Raw genomic sequence first — 12,623 nt, 5'->3', positions numbered from 1 at the left:
CCATCTACTGCATCTTGCCTATGCCGTTCTGTACCATCACTCATTCATATATCTTTATGTACATATTCTTTATCCCTTTAAGGTAGTAGTTGTGGAATTGTTAGGTTAGATTACTTGTTGGTTATTACTGCATTGTCGGAACTAGAAGCACAAGCATTTCGCTACACTCGCATTAACATCTGCTAACCATGTGTATGTGACAAATAAAATTTGATTTGATTTGATAAGAGTGTCTGCTAAATGACTACAATATCCTTGTACCTCGTGTATATAGCTAAGTTATCGTTACTCTTTGTGTATTTACTTTTATTTCTCTATTTTCTTTCTGTCTGCATTGTTGGGAAGGGCCCGTTAGTAAGAATTTCACTCTTAGTCTACACCTGTTGTTTAAGAAGCATATGATGAATACTATTTTATTTGATTTCAGGTATCGCAGCATCACCAAGCAGTTCTTCCGCAAGGCTGACGGTGTGATAGTCATGTATGACATCACTGCTGAGCAGAGTTTTACCGCAGTGAGGCAGTGGCTGACCAGTGTACAGGTAGGAAGTGCCCAAACACTTTACTGCTCACCTCTGACATAGTACTACATACAGTGGCAAGAAAAAGTATGTGAACCCTTTGGAATTACCTGGATTTCTGCATAAATTGGTCATCAAATTTGATCGGATCTTCATCTAAGTCACAACAATAGACAAACATAGTATGCTTAAACAAATAACACACAAATTGTATTTTTCTTGTCTATATTGAATACAGCATTTAAACATTCACAGTRTAGGTTGGAAAWAGTATGTGAACCCCTAGGCTAATGACTTCTCCAAATCATAATTGGAGTCAGGAGTCAGCTAACCTGGAGTCCATTCAATGAGACGAGATTGGAGATGTTGGTTAGAGCTGCCTTGCACTATAAAAAACACTCACAACATTTGAGTTTGCTATTCACAAGAATCATTGCCTGATGTGAACCATGCTTCGAACAAAAGAGATCTCACAAGACCTAAGATGAAGAATTGTTGACTTGCATAAAGCTGGAAAGGGTTACAAAAGTATCTCGAAAAGCCTTGCTGTTCATCTGTCCACGGTAAGACAAATTGTATATAAATGGAGAAAGTTCAGCACTGTTGCTACTCTCCCTAGGAGTGGCCATCCTGCAAAGATGACTGCAACAGCACAGTGCAGAATGCTCAATAAGGTTAAGAAGAATCCTAGAGTGTCAGCTAAAGACTTTCTGGAATATGCTAACATCTCTGTTGACGAGTCTGCGATACGTAAAACGCTAAACAAGAATGGTGTWMATGGGAGGACACCACCAAAGAAGCCACTGCTGTCCAAAAAAAACATTGCTGTACGTCTGAAGTTTGCAAAAGTGCACCTGGATGTTCCACAGTGCTACTGGCAAAATATTCTGTGGACAGATGAAACTACAGTTGAGTTGTTTGGAAGGAACACACAACACTATGTGTGGAGGAAAAAGGCACAGCACACCAACATCAAAACCTCATCCCAACTGTAAAGTATGGTGGAGAGAGCATCATGGTTTGGGGCTGCCTCAGGGCCTGGACAGCTTGCTATCATCGACGGAAAAATGAATTCCTAGGTTTATCAAGACATTTTGCAGGAGAATGTTAGGCTATCTGTTCGCCAATTGAAGCTCAACAGAAATTGGGTGATGCAACAGGACAACGACCCAAAACACAGAAGTAAATCAACAACAGAATTGCTTCAACAGAAGAAAATACGCCTTCTGGAGTGGCCCAGTCAGAGTCCTGACCTCAACCCGATTGAGATACTGTGGCATGACCTCAAGAGAGCAGTTCACACCAGACATCCCAAGAATATTGCTGAACTGAAACAGTTTTGTAAAGAGGAATGGTTCAAAATTCCTCCTGACCGTTGTGCAGGTCTGATCCGCAACTACAGAAAACAGTTGGTTGAGGTTATTGCTGCCAAAGGAGGGTCAACCAGTTATTAAATCCAAGGATTCACATACTTTTCCCACCCTGCACTGTGAATGTTTACACGGTGTGTTCAATAAAGACATGAACACGTATAATTGTTTGTGTGTTTAAGCAGASCAGAAGATCAGATCAAATTTTATGACCAATTAATGCAGGAATCCAGGTATTTCCAAAGGGTTCACATGCTTTTTCTTGCCACTGTAGCTCATAAAAATGTAGATCGCACTGAGGGCCTCCTCCTGCTCAATAGCACATTCACTGTATGCCTACATAACATTGATATACAATACCAGATCAAATGTGCTACTTATTGTAATTCATACTGGATATCTGTAGAGGCACGATACATGTTACCATTCAATATCGTTACGTATTCAGTGACACAGTTCAGAGTACATCATGTCCACTATACTGATAAAGCCAGCTTTGTCATGTACTACCAGAGAGAGAGAGAGAGAGAGAGAGATCTAGCCCTAATGTAATGCCTCTGTGTCCATCATCTCCTCTCTCTTCACAGGAGGGGGCTGGCGAGGACATTCCCATCATGCTGCTGGGGAACAAAATGGACAAGGGGAGTGAGCGGAAGGTTCAGACGAGAGTGGGTGAAAAATTAGCCAAGGTCTGTCTATCAGCCATTCCCTGGGCGTTGTTAATGGTCCAGTCTTCAACCCACAGGCTTCACAGTGCCCACAGATCTTCTCCCTGAATAAGTAAAAGCAACAAAATGAGGCTTTTTAACGAGACTTGTGTGTGGTCTTATTAATATGGCCCAGGATTTTTTTTCTACTTCCTACATCCTTCTTTCATCTATGTTTTCTTTTTCCTTTCTTTGGGTCTGTAGTTTCTATGGTGATAGATAATTGCTAAGTGCCTCAGATCAGTCAAGAGCTGCTCTTCTTTTTCATTTTGCTCCTATGGCCATTAGTCCAGATGATGTTTACCTTAATGCTACTAAAGAGGCCTGAGTACTAGGAGATGGCTGTGTGGGAGAGGAGACTGATAGACCTACTACAGCCGCTTGCAATCACAGCGCTGGTCTGTACATCCCATTGACTTCATGTTTGTCATCCGGTAAAGACTTATCAAATCTCCTTTGCAGGACTGCCAGTTGATTTTCTACGAGTGCAGTGCTTGTTCCGGACAAAACGTGGTAGACTCAATGGTAAATTTGGCAAGGTGAGTTGAGTAAAGTGCTGTGAGGGATTTTTAACAGGACATAATTCCTACTTCTTCCACATATCTATTGTCTTAACACTATTTGTCATTTTAATTTAAGCCATTAATTAACAAGACTATATATGACGGGAAAACAAACTTAATACTGTCAGGCCAAAAATGTAATAACTGTCTGCTTGGACATAGTCCAAACTGGGCTTTATGCGGTCTGCAGTGACTCACATTAAGCCAAATGTGTCACGGCAAGATTAAGAAAACAATGACCAAKCTTATCATTCCTAAATATACACTTTAGACACGTAGTACATAACTTTATCCTAGAACTTCAATAATAGGATCAGAATGTTATATTGTGTGCAATTTCTTCTCTAGTCAAGTCACTGTAATAGAGGTTGAGTTCTCACTCTCAATAATAAACAATTAACCTGAAGTATATGTATGACTGGCGCATTTCTGGGTGAAATCTCTTCTGCTATGTCTTCTAGAATTCTGAAAGAGCAGGAGGACAGAGAGAAAGAGAAAACGATCCATCTGGTGAACAGCCCTTCACAGAAGAGGTCCTGCTGCTAGCAACAAAATGGCTATTAGTTACTGTCTTCACAACACCATAGTGTACCTGTTCAGATGTTCACTGTACATTTTAACCTCCGGTCCTKAGGAACTCAAGGATCTATAGCACAATGCAGTTGATGTCGGAAGTTTACATACACCTTAGCCAAATACATTTAAACTCAGTTTTTCACAATCCCTGACATTTAATCCTAGTCAAAATTCCCTGTTTTAGGTCAGTTAGGATCACCACTTTATTTTAAGAATGTGACATGTCAAAATAATAGTAGATTGAATTATTTATTTCAGCTTTTATTTCTTTCATCCCATTCCCAGTGGGTCGGAAGTTTACATACACTCAATTTGTATTTGGTAGTATTGCCTTTAAATTGTTTAACTTGGGTCAAACATTTCGGGTAGCCTTCCACATGCTTCCCACAATAAGTTGGGTGAATTTTGGCCCATTCCTCCTGACAGAGCTGGTGTAACTGAGTCAGGTTTGTAGGCCTCCTTGCTCGCACACGCTTTTTCAGTTCTGCCCACAAATGTTCTATGGGATTGAGGTCAGGGCTTTGTGAAGGCCACTCCAATACCTTGACTTTGTTGTCCTTAAGCCATTTTTCCACAACTTTGGAAGAATGCTTGGGGTCATTGTCCATTTGGAAGACCCATTTGCGACCAAGCTTTAACTTCCTGACTGATGTCTTGAGATGTTGCCTCAATATTTCCACATAATATTCCTGTCTCATGATGCCATCTATTTTATATAGTGCACCAGTCCCTCCTGCAGCAAAGCACCCCCACAACATGATGCTGCTGCCCCCGTGCTTCACGGTTGAGATGGTGTTCTTCGGCTTGCAAGCATCCCCCTTTTTCCTCCAAACATAACGCATGGTGCATTGCCAAACAGTTTTCTATTTTTGTTTCATCAGACCAGAGGACATTTCTCCAAATGGTACGATTTTGTCCCATGTGCAGTTGCAAATCGTAGTCTGGCTTTTTTATGGCGGTTTTGGAGCAGTAGCTTCTTCCTTGCTGAGCGGCCTTTCAGGTTATGTCGATATAGGACTCGTTTTACTGTGGATTAGAATCTTTTTACCTGTTTCTCCAGCTCTTTCACAGTGGTCCTTTGCCGTTGTTCTGGGATTGATTTGCACTTTTCGCACCAAAGTACGTTCATCTCTAGGAGACAGAACGTGTCTCCTTCCTGATGGGTATGACGGCTGTGTGGTCCCATGGTGTTTATACCTGCGTACTATTGTTTGTACAGATGAACGTGGTACCTTCAGGCATTTGGAAGGTCTTGGCTGATTTCTTTTGATTTTCACATGATGTCAAGCAGAGGCACTGAGTTTGAAGGTAGGCCTTGAAATACATCCACAGGTACACCTCCAATTGACTCAAATGATGTCAATTAGCCTATCAGAAGCTTCTAAGGCCTTGACATCATTTTCTGGAATTATCCAAGTTGTTTAAAGGCACAGTCAACGTACCCACAACGACCCACTGGAATTGTGATACAGTGAATTATAAGTGAAATAATCTGTAAACAATTGTTTGAAAAATTACTTTTGGTCATGCACAAAGTAGATGTCCTAACCAACTTGCCAAAACTAGTTTGTTAACAAGAAATTTGTGGAGTGGTTGAAAAACTAATTTTAATGACTCCAACCTAAGTGTATGTAAACTTCCGACTTCAACTGTACCTCTTTCGATCTCACTCGGTCTCTCAGTCTCTCTCTCTCGGTCTAACTCCCTCTCTCTCTACACATGCAGTRTGTACACCTGTTTTCATGAGTCTGTGGCTTTTAAAACAGCTCTCTTTCAGATGTTATCTTAGCACTTCACACCATGAAAGAGCCAGACTATGGGATGACACTACCATTGGTGAATAGAATTAAATTTAAAAAAAGACAGTATTGTACTATTAAAATATCATAGATGTATTTTCCTAATAACTACAATTTATTTTTAATTAAATGTATTTTCAACCAGCTAAGCCAAAACCAACAGTGAGTTATATACTGTATAAAAGTTAAGAAAGTAAATCTTTGTTTATGGCTGGGTTAGGTTTTCGACAATTTGTGAAATGTGGATTTTGTTCAGAACCATTTGAACATTTCCAACAGTAAAGAAGAGTTCATATTATTTGTCAGATTTTGACTCTATTTATCTCAGATCAATTTTGTTACTAGATTAGCCTCTCTCAAACATAAGGTTTACTGTTGTATGTGGGGATGATTGTCCAGAAGTCAACTATGTGTATAGAAATGCCTTTGCAATGAGTGGCCGGTAGTAGAGCTCTGCCATACTGTACCTCGATCAAAGCGTCTGCATGCAAACTGTCACCACTATTTGGCTTTTTTATGTAATTGGCGCAGTGTTATTTCTATGAAGGAGTTGTCTGTTGAACTGCAGTTGTTTGCTCAATCTTGCCAAGTGATATGCCTTTTCCATAACCAGATCTCTTAAAGTATTTGTTTGTGGACGCGCTAAAACATTTCTCATAATAATTCCATAAAAGTTGATATAGCACCAAGTATTGTTGAACAAATTATCTTGTGCTCCCGCTGGGAATTTGTTGTAAATATAACATATTGTAATGKACACCATCACTGCACTTGTACAGTATAGTAATTTAGCTTCCAATAGATACCTATGAGACAATGGAGGTRTCATTAGTACGTGTATGTTCTGGGATGTTGAGGAACACTGACAAATCATCCTTTGGGGTCCTCCAGTGTAGAGTATCTCTTGTGTATTTGACAGTGTGCTATGGCCACTCTAAACTAACCAACCCGGTTGCATTTGTGCCACGTTACTGTACCTGTGTTCTTGCACAATCATGTGAAAATGTAAATATGAAAAATGTTATGGTTTCTCTGAATAATAAATGGATATTGTATATTTCAGGGATCTTGTGAAAACTTGAATTACAGATGCCACCTAGTGGACAATGTTAGTCTTTAGCTTAACTTTTATTTAACTCTTACACGACAGCAGGTAAAATTAACAATACAATACAATGCTTGAATAGCACTATTTTTAAACTCTATTGAAAATGTAATTGTCATACAAAATGAACATATAGCACAATTTCAGTAGCTGACTTGAATGAACTAGTGGTAACCATGTTTTAGTACTTAGGCAGGTTACCAGGTGTAAATAATTAAATGATTGCCATGAGTGGTAAACAGGAATAACACTTAGCAAGTGTTATATCTGCTGAAGGGTAAACATTAAAGTTCGTTAGCTTAAATCACTGACTTAATTCCAAAGACAACAGTGTTGTATGCATGCTATTGCACGCAATCTACTTAGTGGATACTATTTCAGTTAGATTTTCTTCATAATATTCTGCTTTTTTATTCTATTTCACACGCTGTGCTAGACATACACACGTTGATACTGGATCAAAAGCAAAAAAGGTAAAGACATACTATCTGCTCACAAGAGACAGCTCTCTCAACATGAAACTACCGGTCCCTGCCCTTCTAGATCAAACCGCAGACTCTTTACGGAACATATTGTACATGAGCCAAATGTCACTCACTCATTACTAGCCACTAGTCTATTCATACATGGCATGTCACACTGTACGTCTTCTGAACAGTCATAAGTGTTGTGCTGATGAGCTTCATTGAGAGGCATGGAAGAGCGTCTGTATCTTGGCTGCAGATAGAATGTCTTTGGTAAGGAAGGATGGTGTAACAGTACTACACAACTGTGAGGGGAGGTCACACAGTTGGACTGGAGGACACCTCCAGTTGTTGCCTTGGCGATGACCTTAGAGTTAGTAAGAGCACAGGTGAAGGGAAGGAGCTGCCGCCTGAGTGTCCAACTCCAGCGCTGAGCAGAGGCTGGAATTAACTCTCTGCTACTGATCTAAGGACAGGACTAACTGCTGACAGTTGCTAGGCCAGGCTCTGAGGACAGGCCAGTCACTGACCCGAGATCAGCAGAGCCAGGGAAAGCATGGTAACTACAAGGCCCTCAAGTTGAGAGAAGTTCAGTGAGCAGCAGCTACTGATGTGAGGCCCCACCCACTAAATGCTGCGTCACACTTTCCACTTCTTGGTATGGCTTCAGTGTGTACACAGAATTTAAGAGACAATGGTTATTATTAAAGATCAGTGTCTGCCCAGTGGGGTAGGCCTTGTAATCAGGAGCTTTTGCAGGCATCTAGACAAGAGCCGCTGACTACGCAGATTACAACACCGACATCACAGCTCTAACAGAAACCACAGACCACACTTTGGAGTGCAAGCTGCGCAAATGTATGAGCGCTCATACTGTTATATTGCACACTCCCAAAAAGCTACAGTACATGACCTGATTGCAAACACACACTATTATTCACATCGTTACACATACATTATTATGCAGCACTGAATTTTTCTTGGCCGATACATTTAATTACTGCACTATCAGATATGGTGAAGATTATTTACAAACATGCAAAATTGGGTAATTTAAAAGTATATTTGAAGATAGAAGATACTGGCCTAGGATGTAGAATATTAAAAAGTATCATTATATGCAATATATATGCAAAGTACAGTAACTGATCATAATGGACTCCAAACACTGAAGCTCACAGAAAATATTTTCCCAAAAAAGGAGGGAAAATGAAGACATTTTAAAAAGTGCTAACTAATCCTGTGGCCTGATTATTTTGGAAGAACAATGAACAAAATCAAGATAACATACAATATAGATAAATAATCAATAACATTCATTATGACTAGAACATTCTTGAATTCACAAGGTGTTACATTCAAAGTTGTCCTCTGAACAGTTGGCCTAACAGTTAAGACTTGCCTAGTTAAATAAAGGTTAAATTAAAAAAATGCCGGTGAGAGGTGTTGATGTGGGCATGTTGATATTGCTTGGAGTGCCACCCCTGTACTCTTCTCTCATCATCACCTGATTCCTCTGATCTGGCCTATCCCACCATTTCTCTCCATCCATTCTCTTTCATCCTTCCTCTCCATCTATTCTCTCTCATCCCTCTATCTCCTCTTTGATTCCTGCATCCCACCATCTCCCTCTCAACCTCTCTCATTCTTCCATCCCACTCTCTCGTCTCCCTCCACCCCATTCTCTCTCCTCAGTGTCTGTTGTTAAGGGGAGTGCCTCTGCCTCCCTCTGTGTTTGTGGGGCTGCAGGCAGCACTGCGCACCGGCTCTCCCTGTTGGACACCTAGCTAACGCATCTTGTAGTCGTGGGAGATGGCTGCCTCACATAACTGTCCTTTGAAATCCAACTCAAAGGTAAAGTCCAAGTCACGCTGCAAGACAGAGACAAAGAGAGAAAGAAAGAGAAAGAGAGAAAGAAAGAAAGAGACAGAGAGAATTCACCAGGGGGGAAAGAGAGAAATCAGAGTGAGTGTTAAATCAAACGTTTCTTATTTCAGGCCTGTCACCTGAACATGGGCTTGACAGAGTTCTCACACAGGCAATTTCTACAGATGAGGAAAGAGGGTGGATTACAGGACTCTGTATCATCTCCTGTTTGGTCTGGGACTGATCAGTGTTTTCTCTCCTTTGACCTTTATCACAAAGATGATTAAAACAAGCTGTCTATTGTGGAGAAGTAGCAGTGGAATTGAGTTTATTTCTAGCTATATAATGATAGAATAAATGCTTTATCTGCCTGAAATGACGATATTAGTCTTTTTGACTTTATTTTGATAGACAAAACAAGTACAAATAKTATATGTATGTGTCACGCCCTGACTTAAGTTATATTTGCTTTCTTTATTATTTGGTTAGGGCAGGGTGTGACAAGGGGTGGTTTGTTTAGTTTTTGWATTGTSTAGGGGTTTTTGTTATCTATGGGGATTTTGTWTTGTCTAGGGGTTGTAGGTTTATGGTGGCCTGAGTGGGTTTCCAATCAGAGACAGCTGTTTATCGTTGTCTCTGATTGGGGAGCCTATTTAGGTTGCCATTTTCCATGTTGGTTTGGTGGGTAGTTGTCCATGTTTAGTTGCCTGTGAACACTACATTGGCTTCACGGTTTGTTTGTTAAGTGTTCTTCGTTGAATTAAARTATGTATTCCAATYGCGCTGCACCTTGGTCCACTCCTTTAAACGCCCGTGACAGTATGACCTGTACCTATCCCTGTGGGGCCTGGTTCTCTAGCTATCATGCAGTAGGTAGGGGCTAGGGCCTTTAAAAAACATTTTTGGGGACCAGAACAAACCTGGTACCTAGATGGGGAGGGTTTCCCGGACACAGATTTAGCCTAGTCCTGGACTACAAAGCACTCTCAATGGAGATTCTAGACTGTGTCCCAGAAATTACCCTTATAAGCATAACTTCTCAGTTGATGACTTTTTACTGGTCATAGATTCCAGATACTCACTATGTTCTTGTCGTTGGGCTTCATGTTGATGCTGCCAATGATCTCTTCCCCTCTCCTCACAGTCAGGTAGTCCTCCAGGTAGAACACTGTCTGTTTCCAGTGTGTGTACGGAGCATCGGGGGCTGTAGGAAGACAGACAGGCAGTTAAGGCCAAATCCTAACTTCAGGTCAGTGTGCTTAAAAGGTCCAATGCAACCGTTTTTATCTTAATATCAAATAATTTCTGCGTAATTGTTTTCAATTACAATGGTCAAAAATAAATAAATAGCTTATTAGCAAAAAGCCATTTTTCAAGCAATCATTTTGCCAGGAGTGGTCTGAGACAAGGACCTAATGGGAGTGATATGCACCCCGAAAACAAGCTGTTATTGGCAGAGAGGTTTGAAATTATCTTTGTTATTGGTCTATTAACTTATATTTCCTGGTGATGTAGCCAGGCAGGCCAAAACTCCACCCATGCTAAACGAGCTGAAATTCCAGGTGGTGTCCAGCTCTTACACTAAAAGGGTATTATCACAATTTCACAGTATTATTCCAACCTCAGTGTGTAAATATACAGTATATAAAACAAAGGAAAATCATGTTTTTGACTGTACTGCCCCTTATACTCGTATTTTCACGTATATTATGCATAATTGTCAACTGAAGAGTTAATTTTAGAATTCGGCCCTTAGAGTGGACATGACCCCCAGACCATTTACCCTTAAAACCAAAACAATCATGAGCCAAAGTTTTGACCCCTATATGAACTGTAACTCAGTAAAATCTTTGGAATTGAAATTCATTATTTGTACATTTCCCAGTTAAAACCTCTTGACGCGGGATCATTTTCGTAAACAACCGCTGAATTGCAGAGCGCCAAATTCAACAAACAAAACAATATTTATAAATCATAAGTGAAATATACCAAAACACAGCTTAGCTTGTTGTTAATCCACCTATCATGTCAGATTTTGAAAATATGCTCTACAGCGAAAGCAATCCAAGCGTTTGTGAGTTTATCAATCACTAGACAAAACAGTAAGAACAGCTAGCCGCAAATTAGCTTGGTCACAAAAGTCAGAAAAGCAATACAATTAATCGCTTACCTTTGATAATCTTCGGATGTTTGCACACACGAGACTCCCAGTTACACAATAAATGTTATTTTTGTTCGATAAAGATTAGTTTTATAACCAAAAACCGCCATTTGGTTTGCGCGTTATGTTCAGAAAAACACAGGCTCGTTCCGGTCCTGAAAGGCAGACGAAAATTCCAAAAAGTATCCATAATGTTCGTAGAAACATGTCAAACGTTTTTTATAATCAATCCTCAGGTTGTTTTTAACATACATAATCGATAATATTATCAACCGGACGGTAACCTATTCAATACTACAGAGAAAGAAAATGTCGAGTTACATCTCTCGCACGCAGGAACTAATCAAAGGACACCTGACGYGTTTTGAAAAATCTCGCTCATTTTTCAAAATAAAAGCTTGAAACTATGTCTAAAGCCTGGTCACAGCCTGAGGAAGCCATTGGAAAAGGAATCTGGTTGATACCCTTTTAAATGGAGGGGCAGGCAATGGAACAGGGATTTTTCCAAATAAAAGGCACTTCCGGGTTGGATTTCCTCAGGTTTTCGCCTGCAAAATCAATTCTGTTAYACTCAGACAATATTTTGACAGTTTTGGAAACTTTAGAGTGTTTTCTATCCTAATCTGTCGAGTATATGCATATTCTAGCATCTGGACCTGAGAAATAGTCCGTTTACCTTGGGAACGTTATTTTTCCAAACATAAAAATTCTGCCCCCTAGCTGAAAGAGGTTAATGGAATGAATGCGCTTAGTGTCAAAAATGGACTGCAGGGGGACTGCAGGATTTGTTTAAATGCATTTCAACTTGTATTGGTGAATTTCCATGACAGCTAGGCTCTCTGAACAGTGACATGATAAGTCTGAAAGCCTGGGGAATTAAACCCTGATCACTAATCATCATGCTATTTACAAACACCACAGATGTGTGATGATAAAATGCTGGTTGAGGATATACATATCATTGGTATAACGAACAGATAAGAGGAACTGACTGGGTTGACCTCCCCACCGACATTTGTCTTTATCAATCTGTATCCTCCCTTTACCTCGCCACTCCTCATGCATTCCACTACCTGAATTGTATGTGTGTATGTGTGTGTGTCATCTCCAGCTGCACACTGCTGATAGCCGACACCACCGCCCCAAACAAAAGTGTGTGCCCCCTTGTGAATGCGCTGTTAAACRATTGCTGGACCAAGCCAAAGGGCAATACACCTTTAATCAAATTTCAGCCGGCTGTCCTGGGGTAACTTTGCACCTTAAAAAGATACGCCATTTGAGGGCTCATGGAAAAAAATGAGTTTCTGATCAGCATGGGTGCTGCATAAACAAACAGTAACAAACAGAATAGGTAAATCTATAGTTGTGAAGAGGGCATGACAACACCTTTTCCTCCTCAGGAGACTGAAAAGATTTGGCATGGGTCCCCAGATCCACAAAATGTTCTACAGCTGCACCATCGAGAGCATCCTGACCGGTTGCATCACCGCC

The 12,623-nt window shown here is 40.4% G+C and overlaps 2 protein-coding genes across 4 annotated transcripts in view; one reads left to right on the top strand and one right to left on the bottom strand.

Annotated features, from left to right (window-relative positions):
- The window catches only part of LOC111962605 (EF-hand calcium-binding domain-containing protein 4B-like), a 38,428-nt gene extending 33,858 nt beyond the window's left edge, over nt 1–4,570 (top strand). For both annotated transcript variants that reach the window (XM_023985814.2, XM_070443152.1), the window contains exons 15-18: nt 428–542; nt 2,479–2,580; nt 3,061–3,137; nt 3,623–4,570. In XM_023985814.2, the coding sequence (XP_023841582.1) occupies nt 428–542; nt 2,479–2,580; nt 3,061–3,137; nt 3,623–3,707 (379 nt within the window). In that variant the 3' untranslated portion in view covers nt 3,708–4,570. The remainder of the gene's footprint in view (nt 1–427; nt 543–2,478; nt 2,581–3,060; nt 3,138–3,622) is intronic.
- LOC111962606 (protein arginine N-methyltransferase 8-B) overlaps nt 2,517–12,623 on the bottom strand; it is a 48,604-nt gene continuing 38,497 nt past the window's right edge. The window contains exons 9-10 of one of the 2 annotated variants that reach the window (XM_023985817.2): nt 10,054–10,175; nt 2,517–2,663 (exon numbers count right to left, since the gene is read on the bottom strand). In XM_023985817.2, the coding sequence (XP_023841585.1) occupies nt 2,640–2,663; nt 10,054–10,175 (146 nt within the window). In that variant the 3' untranslated portion in view covers nt 2,517–2,639. Of the gene's footprint in view, nt 2,664–6,632; nt 8,977–10,053; nt 10,176–12,623 lie in introns of those variants that run through there. The other variant, XM_023985816.3, reaches the window with a different exon arrangement.

This window comes from Salvelinus sp. IW2-2015, linkage group LG4q.1:29 (genome assembly GCF_002910315.2).
Source record: "Salvelinus sp. IW2-2015 linkage group LG4q.1:29, ASM291031v2, whole genome shotgun sequence".
In the NCBI taxonomy this organism is placed as follows: domain Eukaryota; kingdom Metazoa; phylum Chordata; class Actinopteri; order Salmoniformes; family Salmonidae; genus Salvelinus; species Salvelinus sp. IW2-2015.
The sequence above is the reverse complement of the archived record's forward strand: the minus strand, read 5'-3'. Positions and strand labels throughout refer to the sequence as shown.